At 47.2% G+C, this 17,122-nt stretch overlaps 1 protein-coding gene across 1 annotated transcript; it reads left to right on the top strand.

Moving 5' to 3' along the window:
* Nucleotides 1–556: 556 nt before the first annotated feature.
* LOC107035055 (paired immunoglobulin-like type 2 receptor alpha) lies at nucleotides 557–17,045 on the top strand. The gene is made up of 7 exons (XM_031676768.2): nucleotides 557–638; nucleotides 964–1,353; nucleotides 10,139–10,336; nucleotides 14,182–14,212; nucleotides 15,830–15,879; nucleotides 16,095–16,126; nucleotides 16,283–17,045. Exons 1-7 carry the CDS (start codon nucleotides 572–574, stop codon nucleotides 16,403–16,405), a joined length of 891 nt encoding a protein of 296 aa, XP_031532628.2. The 5' UTR covers nucleotides 557–571; the 3' UTR covers nucleotides 16,406–17,045.
* The last annotated feature ends 77 nt before the right edge of the window (nucleotides 17,046–17,122 follow it).

Raw genomic sequence — 17,122 nt, 5'->3', positions numbered from 1 at the left:
CCTGGGCTGGGGGCTGAGGCTCTGACCACCAGCGGCTCCCTCCTCCTCCTCTCTGAGGGGCTGCAGCTGGGCAGGGACTCATGGCCGCCCACCTCCTCCTGCCTGAGCTGGCCCTGCTGCCGCCCCGCCCCTAGGATGAGAGAGACTCTCAGAGAACCAGAGAAAAGGAGGGACAGACACCCAGAGACACAGCGACTGACTCCTAAGGAGGTGCCAAGGGGGTGCAGAGGCAGGGAGCTGGGCGGAGAGAGGAGCGGCCCCAGCTGGCCCAGGGCAGGACGGGCCCCTCAGCGTGAAGCCGGGGGCTGGGAGGCCGAGACCGCGCTCCCTACGCGCTGACCACACGGAGGCCCTTTTGCAACATAGGAAAAGAAGAAGCCAGATTGACAAGGGAAGTGCCAGTCACTGCCGGGGTGGGCGGTTCGGGGAAGGCTCCCCCCTACCCCAGTCCTGAGGGAGACTGACCTCGCCCTTCTGGTGCTGAGACTCCCCCCAGGCGGCCCCTGCACGGGCCTCCCCTCTGGCCTTGAGGTCTCTGCTTGTCTTCTCATCCCAGGACGAGGGCAAGGCCATGCTTCTGGCCCCGCTGCTGCCCCTGCTGCTGCTGCTGCTGCTGCCGCTGGCATCTCCGCAGGCTGGTGAGTGCCCGGGCCTGTCCTGCTCTGCCCAGGGCCTGGGGGCGCCCTGGGGAGGGGCTGTGGCCGGGTGTCTGTAGAAGGGGTCCCCTGGGGTCGCCGGCCAGGCTCCCACCCCCAACAAAGGGCTGGTCCCACAGTGCTGGATGCCCCCAACCCCTCACCCTCCTCCCTACCCCGAGCCTGGAGAGGGGGACACCCAGGCCAGAGGGCCAGTCCTGCCACTGTCACACATCCGCCTGTAGGTGAGGGTGCCGGACGGGCTGGGGTCACCTTCTTCATCTCTCCTGGTGGCTTCAGAGTCTCTCCTTCTCCCTCCTTCCTCTAGGTCGCTGGGCAGAACCCAGTCCACACTCTGACTTTGGAATGAACCAACCAAAGAGACTCTCAGCCCCCGAGGGCGGCTCCATCCACATCCCCTTCTCCTTCTATTACCCCTGGGACTTAGACAAGGTTCCCAACGTGAGGATATTCTGGAGATGGAAACACTTCCATGCGGAGTTCATCTACATCACAACCCCGCCTTTCACTCATGAGAAATTCAAGAACCGGCTCGTCCTGAACTGGACAGAGGGTTGGAAGAACGGCTCCCTCCAGATCCGGAACCTGCGGATGGAGGACGAGGCGGTGTACTTCTGCCGGGTGGAGTTGAACACACGGCAAAATGGCAAGAAGGTGTGGCAGTCCATCAAGGGGACCCAACTCTTCATCATCCCGGGTGAGTCCAGCTGTCCTGTCTGAGGCTCTTGGAGGCCACTGGTGCCTTGTTCCCTGGCCTGGTCTCCTTTTCCTGACTCTTCTATCAAAATCCTCTCTGCCCCTCAGATCCAGCCCCTCCACCACCCCCGGCCTCAGCACCTTCCTCGTCCCCAGCTGTCCTCCCTTCTTGCTCCAAGGTGGGGCTCCACCCTGCCCCTGGCCTTGCCCCACATCCTCCAGGTGACCTGACATCTTCAGGATGTGCCTGTCTCCCCCTTGTCATGTGTCCATGTGCGGAGCCCCAGCTACCCCATATCTGTGTCTCCCCACAGCCAGGAGCTCAGCCCGGCACACACAGTAGGTACCCGATGGTGCCCTGAGGGGCCCTGTCTCCTGGCAACTCCCCATCACCTGTTTCCCAGTCTCCCCACTTTCTTCTCCTGCTCTGCTGCCCAGAACATGGCTCTCGGTGCTCCCACCCCCACTCCCGTCCCATCTCTTTCCTCTCTTTCCCACCTCCTCTTCCCCTGCCTCCACCCTCTTTACCCTCCTTGTCTCTCGCACCCTCCCCCCACCTCTCCCGTGTTGTTCTGGTCACACTGTCCCCACTGTCCGCTCTGAGCTTGCTCCTGGGCCCTGGTCATGAAGAGGCGGCAGCAGCAGCAGTAACGGCAGCTCCCGCTTGCTGTGCGCTGCGTCCCGGCTGAACAGCCCGGTGGCACCAGCCTCACTAACCTTCCCCACGACCCCCAGTAACAGTCGCTACTGCTGTCATCCTCCCGCTACAGGAAGGGAAACCGAGGCTGGCAGAGTAAACACCTGCTCAAAGTCACACCCGGTAGGGGTGGGATTTGGCTCCAATTTAACTCCAGAGCCTCCTCTCTTAACCATTAGCCCCTGGACCTCACTTACTGACCTGATCATCTTGTCTTGACCTATATTTAACCTAATAATGGACGTGTTGCATTAACACACCTTCCTCTCTTACTCAGTGAGGGGTAGGAATTTGAACCTCGGTGTATCTGTCTCCAGGGTGCGGGAGGAGGTCTCTCCCAGGCACAGGCAATAAGGCAATGTGTAGTCTGTAGATAATTTTTTAGAAAACTAAAAATCAACTAATTTATTGTGGTATATGGTATAAGGTAAAGAACTAAGCTGATCTTTGTACCAAGAAACAAATCAGCTGTCCTCATTCAACTTACTGAGTACTTTTTCTCCATTGATTCATAGACCTAGGTTCTAGGTTCTTTTGTAGAATAGCATCCATTTCTGGTCTGTCTGTTCTGTTTCACTGGTCTTGTTGTCTTATATCAGTACCACACTGTTTTAGTTACTGTACCTTTATCAGGTTTCAAGTACTGATAAGACTTTTTCCATCAGAATCACGTTACTTCTTCCTCAAGAACTTTATTACTGTTGCCTGCCTATTCTTCCATATAAATGTTAGAGTAAGTTTGCCAAGTTCCTAGAAAAACACTCATATTGATTTTTTAAAAATCAGAATTATATTAAACCTATAAAGCACTGGACAGAAATTGAAATTAGAATCTAATGTAGAGTCTTCTCACCCAGGAAGCGGTCCTATTTTAAGTCCCTCAGTAAATCTAGGTAGTGTTCTTCCAAAGACCATAGAAATGGTCTCACAAGACTTTTCCTCTATATCCTTTATTTTTGTGATTAATGTGCAATGTTTTAAAAATGTTTACTTTATTATAATATTCATTCTTAAGGTAATATATAAATTTTGACCAAGATGGTGGATTATATGTACATATTTACTCCACTCCCTCCCAAAATCTACTAAAATGACAGTAAAAGGAATTTTTTACGACAAAAATCCATGAGGGCAAAATATATGTGAACTAGGTGGAAAAAAACAGAATTTGGGAAGCTGGAAACAGACAGGACTGTAACTGGTTCAAGAGACCAGAGGAGCTAAACCCTAAGCCAGCAGTGGGGAAACCCAGAAGGCAGGCAATGTACACTACAAAACCCCTTACAGGGCCAGCAGTCCCCTAGTACACCTGACCGTGGGTGTGGAAGGGGGTCTGAAAACCAGAGGACTAGTTGAAAATCTATTTAAGAAGCAGGAAAACCTCCATATCCCCATCCCCCACCCCAGCAGAAGGTGGAGGGTTATCCTTTCTGGCAAAACTGGCACAAAAACTCTGCGGGGAAGTACCCTGGGCATAACTGGCAGCAAGGGTTCTGTCCTTAAAACTGGACATTTGGTGAACTGACGAGACCCGAAACACCTCAACCCTCTTGGATGCTCCCCAGGATGCAGGCAGCCAGGCTGCTGACTCCTACCCCACCAAGGGCATAAGATCACAAGATTCTTCTCTGAAAAATCTATCGGATGGGCCTGAAAAAGGTCTAAAAATCTAACAGATCACTCTATAGCCCACTAGCACTTTCTGCCATCACACACACACAGCTTCCAACTGGCACGGCTTTCTGCTTGCCGGGGCCTTAGGGCAGAGAGACTGGGGTCTCAGCCTTGCAGCAAATCCCCTGCACTGAGGATTGTACCTTCGCCTCAGCTGCATCCAGGATGCTAGAGACTAGAGATTCTGTTTTTAAATTACTAAATTAAACATTTAACAAAAGCTTTCCCCATGAAACACAGAGAGCAAAATAATCAGGGGGGAAAAGAATCTGAAAAAGAAACCAAAACAATGGAGGGAGACTGAAAATTTTAAATATCATCCTTAAGAGATCACATGCATGTAACAAGAAAGAGTGCTTTACAAATGAAAAAACTCCTAGAAGTTAGAGATTACTAGCAAAGATGGAAAACTTAATAAATAAGTAAAAGATAAAGTTTGTGGAAATCTCTCAGAAGGTAGAACAAAAGGTCAAAGATTTGGATACTGTAGTGGGTTGAATAGCAGCCCCCCCCGCAAAAGCCCCCAAAAGCTATGCCCACATCCTAATCCCCAGAACCTGTGAATAGTACCTTACATGGTTGCAGATGTGATTCAGGTAAGGATTTTGAGATGAGATGGTTAACTGGGATTATCTGGGTGGGCCTTAAATGCTAATAAAAGTATAAGAGAGAGGCAGTGGGAGATTTGACACAGACAAAAGAGAAGTCAGTATGACCACGGAGGCAGAGACTGGAGTGAAGCAGCCACCAGAAGCAGGAAGAATCAAGAAACAGACCCTCCCCCAGAGCCTCCTGAGTGAGTGCAGCCAAGGTGACACCTTGATTTCTGACTTCCAGAACTGTGAGAGTAAACTCCTGTTGTTTAGAGTTATCCAGTTTGTGGCAATTTGTTAAAGCGGCCATAGAAATATAATATAGAAGGCAGGATAAGAAAAATTGAGAATTGGTCCAAGAGGTTGCACCTCTGAATAAATGGGAGCTTTAAAAACACGGAAGAAAGAAGGCCATGGGGAAGAAAATAACTACAAAATTACTCTAGACATTTTCCAGAACAAAAGAGCCCAGCAAAATGGGTAAGATAAAAAGACCTACTTCAGGGCCCTGCAACATGAAATTTCAAAACACCAGGGATAAAAAGATCCAACAAATTTCCAAGGAGGAAAGAAACAGGCCACATACAGAGATTCAGGAATCGGAGTGGCTCTGGCTGTCTCATAGCAATAGAGGAAGCTGGAAGACAGTGGTTGAATATCTTGAAATTTCAAGGGAAAATATTCATTCATTTAACAAATGAAATAACAAATACTGATTGAGTGCCTGCTATGGGTCAGGTCCTGGGAACTCTGGGAACTGGAGAAACAGCAGTTACAACAAAACAAAAATGTCCTCAGTGATGGAACTTACACTTGAGTGTAGAAAGAAAACCACAAAAAAAGCAAACAAGTTAATTCTGTCTGTGTGTCAGGTGGTGCTGAGAAGAGAAAAGGAGGAAAATGAAGCAGAATTGGGGGGATAGAGGTGCTGGGGGTGCTGCTTTATTCAGATGGAACAGGGAAGGCCTCTGGGACATTCATCAGGGTCCCGGCAGGAAGCAGCTGTTCAGACAGGGTAACTGAGAAGAGTTTTGAGAGGGGAACAGGGTAGGGAAACCAGTCAGGGAGGTGAGAAATCTGGGACCAACCACAGGCCTAATGAGCAGGGGAGGATGTAGATACTGGGACCCAGAGAAGAGATGTGGCCTCCGGGGAGAGAGAGTCCGCAGGCCCTTGATGGTTAGTTTGCTGTGTCCACTTGACTGGGCTAAGGGACCCCCAGACATGATTTCTGAGTGTGTCTGTGAAGTTGAGTCTGGAAGAGATTAGCAGTAGGTGGGCATCATCCAATCCCTTGAGGGCCTGAATAGAATGAAAAAGGGGAGGAAGGGCAAATTTGCCCTCCACTTGAGCTGGGAAGTCCATCTTCTCCTGTCCCCAGGAGTCAGAACTGGTTCTCAGGCCTTTGGGTTTGGACTGGAACGACACCATTGGTTTTCCAGGGCCTCCCCCTTGCTGATGGCAGATCATGGGACTTATCAGCTGTCATAATAGTGTGAGCCAACTCCTCATAGTAAGACTAATTCTGTTTCTCTATATATATCCTATTGGTTCTTGTTTCTCTGGAGGACCCTGACTAATACAATGTTTTTCAGGGAGGGGGCCAAGAGCTATGTCCTGACTTACCCTCCTCTCCCTCATCTCCTGCTGGTGACTCCCATTGGCCACTGAATAGGAACCAGGGGGTGAGAGAGTGCATGGCTGGAGTCCACCAAGACCAGCCTCCAAAGGCACAAAGCAGAGTGGAGAGGGGCTAGGGAGGAATCTGGAGAAGCCAGCAGAAAACTCCAGCCAAGGCACAGACATGTAGGAAGTGAGGGAGAGGTCTGGAGAATGTTCCACTCAATAGGGCAAAGGCTGTGAGGTGGGACAGTAAAAGGGTCCATCTGACTGCTGCGTGTAGAATCAGACTACATAAATGATTAAGGTCAAAGCAGGAAGACCAGTGGGAGATGATGTGACTACATTAGGGTGACGGCAGTGGTGGGTGAGAAGTCGCCAGACGCTGGTTATACTTGAAGACAGAGCAGAAAGGATTTTTAGATTCCATATGTAAGTGATATAGTATTTGTCTTTCTCTGACTTATTTCACTTAGCATAATGCCCTCCAAGTCCATCCATGCTCTACACCAGAAACTAATACAACATTTTAAATCAACTGTACTTCAGTTAAAAAGCAAGCAAATAACCCATTTAAAATATGGGCAGAAGAACTGAACATTTTTCCAAAAGAGGAAATGCAGATGGCCAACAGGAACATGAAACGTTGCTCAACATCACTAATACCAGGGAAATGCAGATCAAAATCATGAGACATCATTTCACAGCTGTCAGAATGGTGATCACCAAAAGAACACAAATAACAAATGTTGACAAGGATGTGGAGAAAAGACAACCCCTGTACACTGTTGGTAGGAATGTAAACTGGTGTGGCTACCATGGAAAACAATATGGACGCTTCTCAAAAAACCTAAAAATAGAAACCTAAAAATAAAATATGACCCAGCAATTCCACTCCTGTGCATACATCCAAGAAAAACAAAAAAATTAATTCAAAAAAAATACATACACCAGGCTATTATTAGCAGCACTGTTTAGAACTGCCAAGACATGGAAGCATCCGAAGTTTACATCAACAGACGAATGGACAAAGAAGATGTAGCACATATAGGCAATGGAATACAACTCACCCATAAAAAAGAAGGGTATTTTGCCATCTGTGGCCCTTCATTCACTTTTTTTTTTTTGCACTTCAAAAACAAGAATTTTGTAACTGGCAGAAACATTTCCATTGCATCAAAAACAACAGAACACCCAGAAAAACACTTAACCAAGGAGGTTACCTATACTCCAAAAACTGTAAAACATCAATGAAGGAAATTGAAGATTATACAAAGAAATGGAAAGATATCTTGTGCTCTTGGACTAGAATAATCAACACTATCAAAATGGCCATACTACCCAAAGCAATCCACAGACCCAGTGCAATCCCCCGTCAAGATACTCACGAAACCTTTCACGAAACTAGAACAAATAAATCTAAAATTTATATGGAACCATAAAAGACCTGAGTTGCCAAAGCAATCTTTTGTAGGTCTGTTTTTTTTCTCTTTCTTCTTTTTTTTTTTTTTCTTCTCTTATGGTTTGATGACTAGAGAAGTTCCTTTAACATTTGTTGTAAAGCTGGTTTGGTTGTGCTAAATTCTTTTAGCTTTTGTTTATCCGTGAAGCTTTTGATTTCTCCATCAAACCTGAACAAGAGCCTTTCTGGATAGAGTATTCTTGGTTGTATGTTTTCCTTTTTCATCACTTTAAATGTATCATGCCACTCCCTTCTGGCCTGTAGTTTCTGCTGAAAAAATCAGCTGATAACCTCTTGGGAGATCCCTTGTATGTTATGTGCTGCTTTTCTCTTGCTGATTTTAATATTATCTCCTTATCCTTAATTTTTGTCAATTTGATTACTTTGTGCTTTGGTGTGTTCCTCTTTGGGTTGATCCTGTGTGGAACACTCTGTGCTTCTTGGACTTGGGTGACTGTTTCCTTTCCCAAGTTACGTAAATTTTTGGTTATTATCTCTTCAAAATTTTTCTCAGGTCCTTTCTCTCTTCTCTTTCTGGGACCCGTATAATGTGAATATTAGTGCACTTCATGTTGTCCCAGAGTTCTCTCAAACTATCCTCATCTCTTTTCATTCTTTTTTCTGTTCTGCAGTAGTGATTTCCATTAATCTGTCTCCTAGCTCACTGATCTGTTCTTCTGCCTCATTTAGTCTGTTTTGGTTCCTTCTAGTGTGTTACTCTTTTCCGTAATTTTATTTTTCAACTCTGTTTGGGTATTCTTTATATTTTCCTACCCTTTGCCAAGAACTTCCCCATGTGCATCTATACTCCTTCTGAGTTCTCTGAATATCTTCACCATCATTACTCTAAACTCTTCTCAACAGATTGCCTATCTCATCATGACTTATTTCTTCTTCTGGAATTTCATTGTGTCTTGGCCTGAAAGATATTTCTCTGCTGCCTCATCCTGTCTATCTTTCTATTTGTATTTTTAGGTAGGTTAGTTATATTTCTCAATCTTGGAGAGGTGGCCCTCTGTGAGAGATGTCCTATGTGTCCCAGCAGTACATTCCTCTCTTGTCATCCAAGGGCCAGGGTCCAGCCGGTGCCAGTGTAGAGTATGGCCTGTGCTTGTGGATTCCTTCCACAGGCTTTGGGATTATTGTTATCTTACTTCCGGTATCTGCCCCCGGGTGGATGAGGCTGGACTGAAGGTTTATGCAGGTTTCCTGGCAGGAGGAGTAGGTGAAGCTTGGTCCTAGACCTCTGATGGGTAGGGCTGTGTCTAGAGGCATTTGTGGCTCAGAAGTCTGCTGATGGGTGGGGCTGCCTTCTCACCAGTATGTTGTTTGGCCTGAGGCTTCCCAGCCCATAAGCCTACAGTCTGTTAGGTGGGACTAGGTTTTGGTGCTAATGATCCAATCAAGATGTCAGCCTCCAGGAAAGCTCATGCAGATGAATACTCCTAGAATGTCCACCACCAGCTTTTATGTCCCCTGGATGAGCCACAGCTGTCCCCTACCTCCCCAGGGAAACTTCCAAAACCAAAACGCAGGTCTGGCCCAGGCTCCTATGAAATCACTGCCTCTGTCCTTGGACCTCACGCACGTGAGATTCTGTATGCCCTTCCCAAGAGACTGAAGTCCCTGTTTCCCCCAGTCTCATGGAGCTGCTGGAGTTAAGCTCCACTTGCCTTCAAAACCAGATGTCCTGGGGTCTTTTCCTCCCAATGTCAGAGCTCCTGGCTGGGGAGCCTGACGTGGGGCTCAGAATTCTCACTCCTGTGGGAGGGCCTCCGCAACTTAATTATTATTCACTTTGTGGGTCGCCCACCCAGGGGGTATGGGACCTTATTATAGTGCTAGCATGCCCCTCATACCGTCCTGCTGTGGTTCCCTTTTTATGTTTCCAGTTGAAAACGATCTTTTTTGCTAGGTTCCAGTCTTTTTTTCAATGGCTGTTTAACAGTCACTTGTGCTTTCGTTGTAGTCATGAGGAGAGGCTAGCTTGTGGTCCTACTACTCTGCCATCTTGAATTGGAAATGCTTAAATCAGTTTTTTAATGGTACCTTAAATATCTACAAAGATACGATCTGTTTGTAGAAACTAAAGTTTAATATACATTAATTCAACCTTAAAAATATATTTCCAGTATAGATAGACTAGGTGCTTTACAAATGTTTTCTCACTTATTAAACAATTTGTGTAAAAGGACAAATACTATTTGAATCCACTTCTAAGAAGTACCTAGAAGCAGTCAAATTCTTAGTGTCAAAAAGTAGAATGGTGGATGCCAGTGGCTGGGGGAAGGGGATTAGGGAGTTAGTGTTTAGCTGAGATAGAGTTTCAGTTCAGAAAGATGGAAATGTTCTGGAGATGGATGGTGGTAATGGTTGCAGAACAGTTAATGCCACTGAACTGCACACTTTAAAATGGTTAAAATGGTAATTTGTGTGTTATATATATTTTACCACAATAAAATTTTTTTTTAAATCTTGCAATTCAGTTATCCCTATTTGTAGGCGATGAAATGAGGCTCTGGGATCACACCACTGATCAGTAGTAGTCAGGATTTAAACAGAGTGATATAGATTCTAAACCTCCAGGTCTTCCCTTGTGACTCCCCTCCCCGTGGAGGAGCTTCAGAGAGTTGCTCCCCACCCCTTATATTCCCCAAATTAGGGAACAAGATGTGACAGCTTCACCCAGATACATTCAGTCCCTCGGGGGACAATCTACATGTTTCCTATGTCCTTTCAGCCACCACCACAACCACTGCCGCCGCCGCCACCACCACCACCACCATCACAGTTGGCCTCGGGGACTCAGAAGGGAAACAGAGTTCAGAGTCTTGGCCTCTGAGTATGGGAGCTACAGCTGGGTTGGCACTGGCCGGTGCTGTGCTCATAACATTAATTGTGGGGCTGATTGTGTACTTCACGTGCAAAAGAAGCAAAGGTAAGTGGTCCAGGACCTCCAACCTCTCCCCATGATTCCTAGCTAGGTATTTCTCAGAACCTACCCACATCAAAATGACCATAGGCGTCCATTAAAAATGGAGCTCCCTGCTGGGCTTGTGGTCTGGGCTTGGGAATCCGAATTTTTAATGGTCTCCTCAAATGGTATTTGTGTGTCATTAAGTTTGGGAAGCACTGCTCCAGACCAATCCCTCTCTGCAAACCCGATCATTTTCCAGTTGTTGCCTCTTAGTCATTTCTCCTCATTCTTAACTTTTGGTTCACAAGGAGGACAGGGTATGCCCTGGGAAGAGTAAGGAGATAACAGAAGGGAACAAGAAGTTGGCTCCACTCAGCCAGCATTGGTTGGTGCCTACTTTCCAGGTGCCTATTTTCCAATTTATAATTGGAGATGCAAAAATAAATAAGACATAAGCCCTGTTTTCAAGGAACTCAGTGGGGGATAGAGGTGGGGACAGTTGCCTCAAGGACTAACTGACTCATTTGGGAAGAACTATGTTAAGTTGGGAGGAAAGAGGTGTAATCAAGTCGGACTTCCCAGAGGAAGTGATACCTGCAAATAATTTCAAAGAATGAAAAAGAATTAGCTGGGCAAATGGTGAATGTGCTGTAGGAGTCACTCTCCTTCCAGAGGAAGGAAATTATTCTGGGAACTGCAAGTATCTCAGGGCTGTGGAGGCGGCAGGAGAGGAGGGAGAAGACCCTGTAAATCACACCCAGGAGCCTTCGACCCCAGAGGCAACGTGAAGAATCAGAGCGGCAACCTCAGCTTGGCCTTGCAGATACACCGCACTGTGGTGGAGAGGCCGGAAGTGGATCAGGCTGAGAACAGTCTAATGAATGTGTCAGTGTGGATGGAGGAAGACAGCCAGATCCTGAGAAACTTAAGAGGAAAAACCAGTAGCACTTGGGGAATGGATTGGTATATGGTCGAGGAAGTGGGAGTAAGTCCCATGTTTTCAACATAGGTGAATGAGGCCATGGTGAGACCACAAAGTGTATTAGGGGATATAGAAGGTCAAGCACCATGATTGGGAGAGAAGGATGATTCTTTAGTATGGGTTATTTTATATTTGAGAAGCGTGTGTGGCATCTGAGTAGAGGTGTCCATCAGAAATCTGGATTATGCATTTACAATTGAAAGAGATGAAAGGATAGAGGCATTCAATATTTATGCCACAAAATCCTCCAAAATTGGTTTGAAATACTGTAAAGAAATTTTAAAATAAGAGGAGATTAGCACTATCAGATTAATTGAAGAATAGAGGTGAAGAGCATAGAATCTAGAATGTCTGTAGCCAAATCCTACTTCACTCCTTGGCTGGGTAAATACTGGCACAATGATACTACTTGTCGAGCCTCAACTTCCTCATCAATAAAATGGGAATAATAATAGTACTTTCATAGGCGTTGTCATGAAAACTAAATGAAAAGCATTTAGAATAGATCCTGGCACAGAGTAAGCACTGTATCAGCATTAGCATTTATAGTTATTAAGCTACAATAATTAAAATGACACAAAACTGGCATATAACAGATGACAGGTAACAGATAAAGCAATGGAAAAAATTAGAAAAATTCAAATATAGGCAGGATGAAAACAGAGCAAAATATAATGGAATTTAGTAGGTTAAGAAGAAGCATTTCTTAATCGGGGAAATATGAGTAACTCAATACATGGTGCTGGAGTAGCATCTGAGAAAAAGTAATGTTATCTCCCTATTTCGTAATTTGCACCAAAATAAATTCCACAGAGATCAAAGATCCAAATAAGGAAAAAAATAACCCCAGCACTAGAATAAAGCATGTGAGACTATTTTGTAATCATGGAGGGAAGATGAACACCCTGAGTATGACATAAAACCCAAAGTCTATGAATAAAAATATTGGTAAATTAAACTATATACAAATTGTTTTTTTAATTCTGTGGAGCAAAAACCACAGTGGTTGTGTCCTGAGAGTAAGAATGACGGATGGAGATGAAGAGAAAATGTGACTTAGTCACTAAGGAAATGCAAGATAATATTTGAGGATTAAACTCAGATGAGAGGCCAAGATGTATAAAACCATCCATGCACATGATTATGTTTTTCCCCAACAGTATTCAACCATGTAGGCTTAGAAACCTTTAGAAAGTATTGGTTTGAAGTTCTGTTCAGCTGCTAGCACCAGAGAACAGAAATAACACAGAGGGTTTTTTGCTCTATTGTTTCCCTCATATAAAAGGATCTGGAGGCAGACGGAAGAAGCACTGTTCTTAGGCACTCAGGCTCCTACCTTTCTGCTCACTGTCCTGGGTACTGGCTTCTGTCCTAAAGGCTGCCTAATGGCCCAAGATGGCTGCGAGGACTCCAGCCATTATTTCTGAATCCAAACAGGAATCAAGAACAAGGAGGAAAGACAACAAGTTTATACTGTATAGCACAGGGAACTATATTCAATGTCTTGTAGTAACTTATGGTTAAAAAATATGAAAACAATTATATGTATGTTCCTATATGACTGAAGTATTGTGCTGTACACCAGAAATTGACACATTGTAAACTTACTATCCTTCAATAAAATATATATTTTAACAAAAGAAAAAGAAAAAAAAACACGAGGAGGAAAGGCCAAAAAGACCATGCCCCAGGTATAAGTCCTCCTTTTAAATAGCCTTCATGAAGTCCTACCCACAACTTCCCCTTACATCTTATTGGCTATATTTAGTCATATGTCCCTCATCTATCTGTAGGGGGCACCCTACCATTCCACATAAAATCAACGTCCTGTAACTGAATACAAAAAGTGAAAGGATATTGGGTGAGCAAATAGCATTCTATGCTTAGGAACACACCCAGGATTGGAAATCGGTCAGCTTAGTGCAGCAGAAGGACAGGGGAACACAGGTCAAGGAGCCAGTGAGGGAACAAATGCAGAGGAGAGGGCTCAGCAGGGAGCTTGGATAACCTGAAAGAAAGTAGCTTATCAAGGGACAGGAGTTCAGTGAGGTCAAAGCACAGGTATAGAGGGATGATGACAAAGGAGAGCTGGAAGAAAAGAAAGTTGTAGCACAAAAATGACACTAGCACTTACTATGTCTGAGTTCTCAGTCCCAGTGATTAAAAAACAAAAACCAGTCCAGGATGCGGCTGAGTGGAGCAGGTCACTGGACTCTGGGGTGGGGGACTGAGTCCACTGTGCTGAGGCTATCCCTGTGGGTGATGGGACCTCCCAGGGTGTTGCTGGCTGGTGGAGAGGACGTGTGTGAACCAGGGGCCAGATCCCCGGGAAATGCTACTGCAGGACTTGAGGAGGATGTGGAGGGAGAGGGCTACAGGGAGACAGCACAGGTTTCAGTGGAAGGGGGTGGAGAGGACCGGGCTGCAGTCTCAACACGGATTCCAGGCACAAGGGTCACAAGGTGGGAGAAACAGTTGCCACCCAGAAGGGCAGCCCAAGAAGCTAGCTTGTCAGGGCTGGAGGGAGCAGTGGTACCTGTGACAATGGCTGAGTGGGCCAGGACTCAGCAGGGGAAGGAGCAGGTGTTCAAGGAAGGGAGAGAAAGCAGAGAGAAAGGTCAGGAGAGAGGGCAGGGTGAAGGGGTGGAGGGGGCAGAGAAGAGCTGCTATCCTGATTGGTGTTGTGGATGACACACGACAGGTGTGGGCGGGCCACCTGGGCACTGGCTCTGAGTCCCAAGTCCTTCCCAAGTGGGTTTCAGCACAGCTGCTTCCCAGCTGTGGTCCCTCCTAGGATGCACTCAGAGTGGGAGGGGGCAGAGAAGGCAGGGAGGAGATGTGCCTCTGTGGATGGCACACTGACAAGCTATTGGTCCCCCTACAGGTCTGCAGACTAAGGCCAGAACCCCAGCCAGGTGAGTGAGTGTCCTGGGGTAGGGGGGTGGGCAGTCGTTTGGGAAACAGGAAGTTTCCTTCTGAGAACAGCGCTGGGGAGCCTGTCACAGCCAATCCCCTCCTGCATTCTTTAGTACACATCCTCACACGTCCCCTGACAGGCCAGGTTCTTTACTTCTTGAGGCTCTATCATTTTAAAAAATCAAATACAGTGGACCAGCCCTTTCTCTGATTCTTTCCCAGAATGGCTCTCTTTGTCTTTCTCTGGCACCCCCTTTCCTCCTCCTTTTGTCCTCATTTCTAAGCTTTTCACCTTGGTCATCCTGGTTTCTCTCCACCTGAACGTCTGAACATCATCCTTCCCAAACATGAGACAGGAGGGAAGAGGGCAGGGCACAACCACTGAAGGAATGACACAGAAATTGAGGACAGGACAAACTGGTTCCAAGATGGTGGAAGACTCAATTTCCAGTAGACCTTGAACCTCGTGGCACACCCACAGGTGCCAAGACAGTTCCTAGGCTGACCATAAAAGGTCAGAAAGCGGGCAGGGAGCCCAATTCCTGGAAATCCCTGACCCTTCCCCAGAGTAGTCTGAGTATTCCTCCCATTCATTAGTGTATGAAATTACTGAGCCCATAAAAACAGACAGCCCCACACCTCAGGGTCGCTCTCTTGCCTTCTGAGATGAGCAGCATTCAGTCTGTGGAGCCTGTATCCACTTTTGCTTTAAATTAAACACTCCCACACCCCTCAGTCTCTCTCCTCTCACCTTTGGAGATGGCCCGTGTTCTGCCCACGGAATGTGTATCTCCTAAGCCGCTCTCCCTTCTGAGTGAGTCGGCCCGCACTCTGTCTATGGAGTATGTTATCTCCCTGAATAACCTTGCTTTCACTTTAGTATGCTTTGCTCTTGAATTCTTTTCTGCGTGAAGCAAAAACCTATTCTCCGGCAACAAACATACCTACCTCCTCCACGTTTTTCCCTCTTTCTTGCTCCTCTTCTAATCTGTCCTTTTCCCCTGTGACGTGGGGAAGGCCACCAGGATCCTCTGCCTCCAGCTCCTCTGCCCTCTGTCCTTTCTCAGAGCAGCCTGGTCCCCTCCCCTCTGGCCCCAGCTCCTCTTCCTTTCCTGACTTCTCTCCCTCCTCACCAACCACCTCTTACCTTTCTCCATCCTTTTCTTCTACTTCCACACTTTTCCTTCTTGCAGCCCTGCCCTCCTTTGTCCCCCTCCTGACTCTTGCCAGCTGTCCTCCTCAAACCCTCCAGAGTGGCATTTCCTCTGGGGACCAAGGCCTGAGGCACCAGTTTTCAGTCTCCAGTTTTAATGGAGGCGCTCCAGCAGAAAGGATGGGAACTCACCCTCCTATTTCTCCTTCCTGTGTCCCTCCAATAAGGCCACTTCTCTAGAACAATCCACCTCAGTCAGCGCTCAGGGACAGGGCTACACCACAAACTGCCCCTCAACCCTGTCAAGGCAGCCTCCTCCTGAAAGCCTCAAACCGTTGCCCTCATGTTCTCAGTATGTGCAGGCAGGTCACAGAGCCCCCAGAAAGAGAAACAACCCCAAGCAGGTGTTAACTCTTTTCTGCCCAGCCTCTGACACACCGCCCGCCCTCCTGTTCCCACACAGGGGATCCTTCCAAAATATGGAGGAGAAATACGAGAACACTGGGAATAAAGGTAAGCCCACTGTCATTCCTGTACTCCAGCCTTCCTTCTTCCCCGCACACTCCCTCCCCATACCCATACCCGTGCCCTCAGCATCCTCCTTTCTCCCATGCCTCCCCCACAATCTGGGTCCTGACCTAGAGATGACCTCACTACTAGCACCCCCTGCCGATTCCTATACCCTGGCTGCCATGACCTGACCCAGGCACATCTTGATTTTTTTCTAGTGCAACATACAAACCCCAAACTGGACCCCAAGGTAAGCAGCTCAGACTAGGGCCTGAAAGGGAAGTCTGGAGAAGGTGGGGTGGGAGGTACAGAGGGACTGTGGTGTCGGTAGTGTGGGATCACTGCTTTGGGATGGGAGCCCTCCCCCTCTGCTGTCTAACCCCCTTCCTTTTCCTTTCTCACCCAGGATGATGGCATATGCTATGCCTCCCTCACCCTCTCCAGCTTGACCTCACCGGCAGCACCTACCTGGCCCCCTCCCCATAGGGGCCCCCAGGAAGAGACCGTATACTCTGCCTTAAAGGCCTAAGGAGTAGTACTGAGTGAGGACCTCTTTAGAGTCAGCTGCACACAAAGATCTGTTTCCTATTATCACCACAGCCAGACACAGACGATGCAGAAGCCAGTGGGTGCTGAAGGCCACCAAGGACCTGACAGACACACAGTCACCTGCTCCAATTCCCTCTTCAAATTTCTACCCCTTGCCCACAAAAATAAAAGTACCTGTAGAATTTGCCTGAATGCATCTAAGGAGAAAGATGATGTCACCTTCAACTTTTTTCCTTCTCACCAGAAGTGAACCGTAATAGATACCTCACACCCAGATCCCTCCTCTAGTACTCTTGTTCAGTGACTGCCACAGACCAGGGACCAACAAATCCCCAAACACTGGTAGGCAGCCTTGAACCCAAGGTCTGTCCCTCTAATCTAACCAGTCTACTTCCCTTATGACGATAACTAGCGTGTACTGTGTTAGTGCTTTACATGCATCTCCTCTTTTAGGCATCAGCAACAACCCTGCGTGGCAATGGATGTACACTTGAGGCAGGATAACAAGAACCAGAATGGTTCCAGTGCTTTTCCCAAGGCCATGTAGCTACTAAGTGGCTGAGCCAGGACTGGACCCCAGACCTGTCCTCTCGATGTCCTTCTCCCAGGACTCAGGTGGCATCACCTTCCCAGATCCCTATACTGACAGGCCTCCCACCAGAAAGCACGATGTGCCACAGTGACCCAGAGAAGGACA

Source organism: Vicugna pacos, chromosome 18 (genome assembly GCF_048564905.1).
Source record: "Vicugna pacos chromosome 18, VicPac4, whole genome shotgun sequence".
In the NCBI taxonomy this organism is placed as follows: Eukaryota; Metazoa; Chordata; class Mammalia; order Artiodactyla; family Camelidae; genus Vicugna; species Vicugna pacos.
This window is presented reverse-complemented; position numbering and strand designations above follow the sequence as displayed.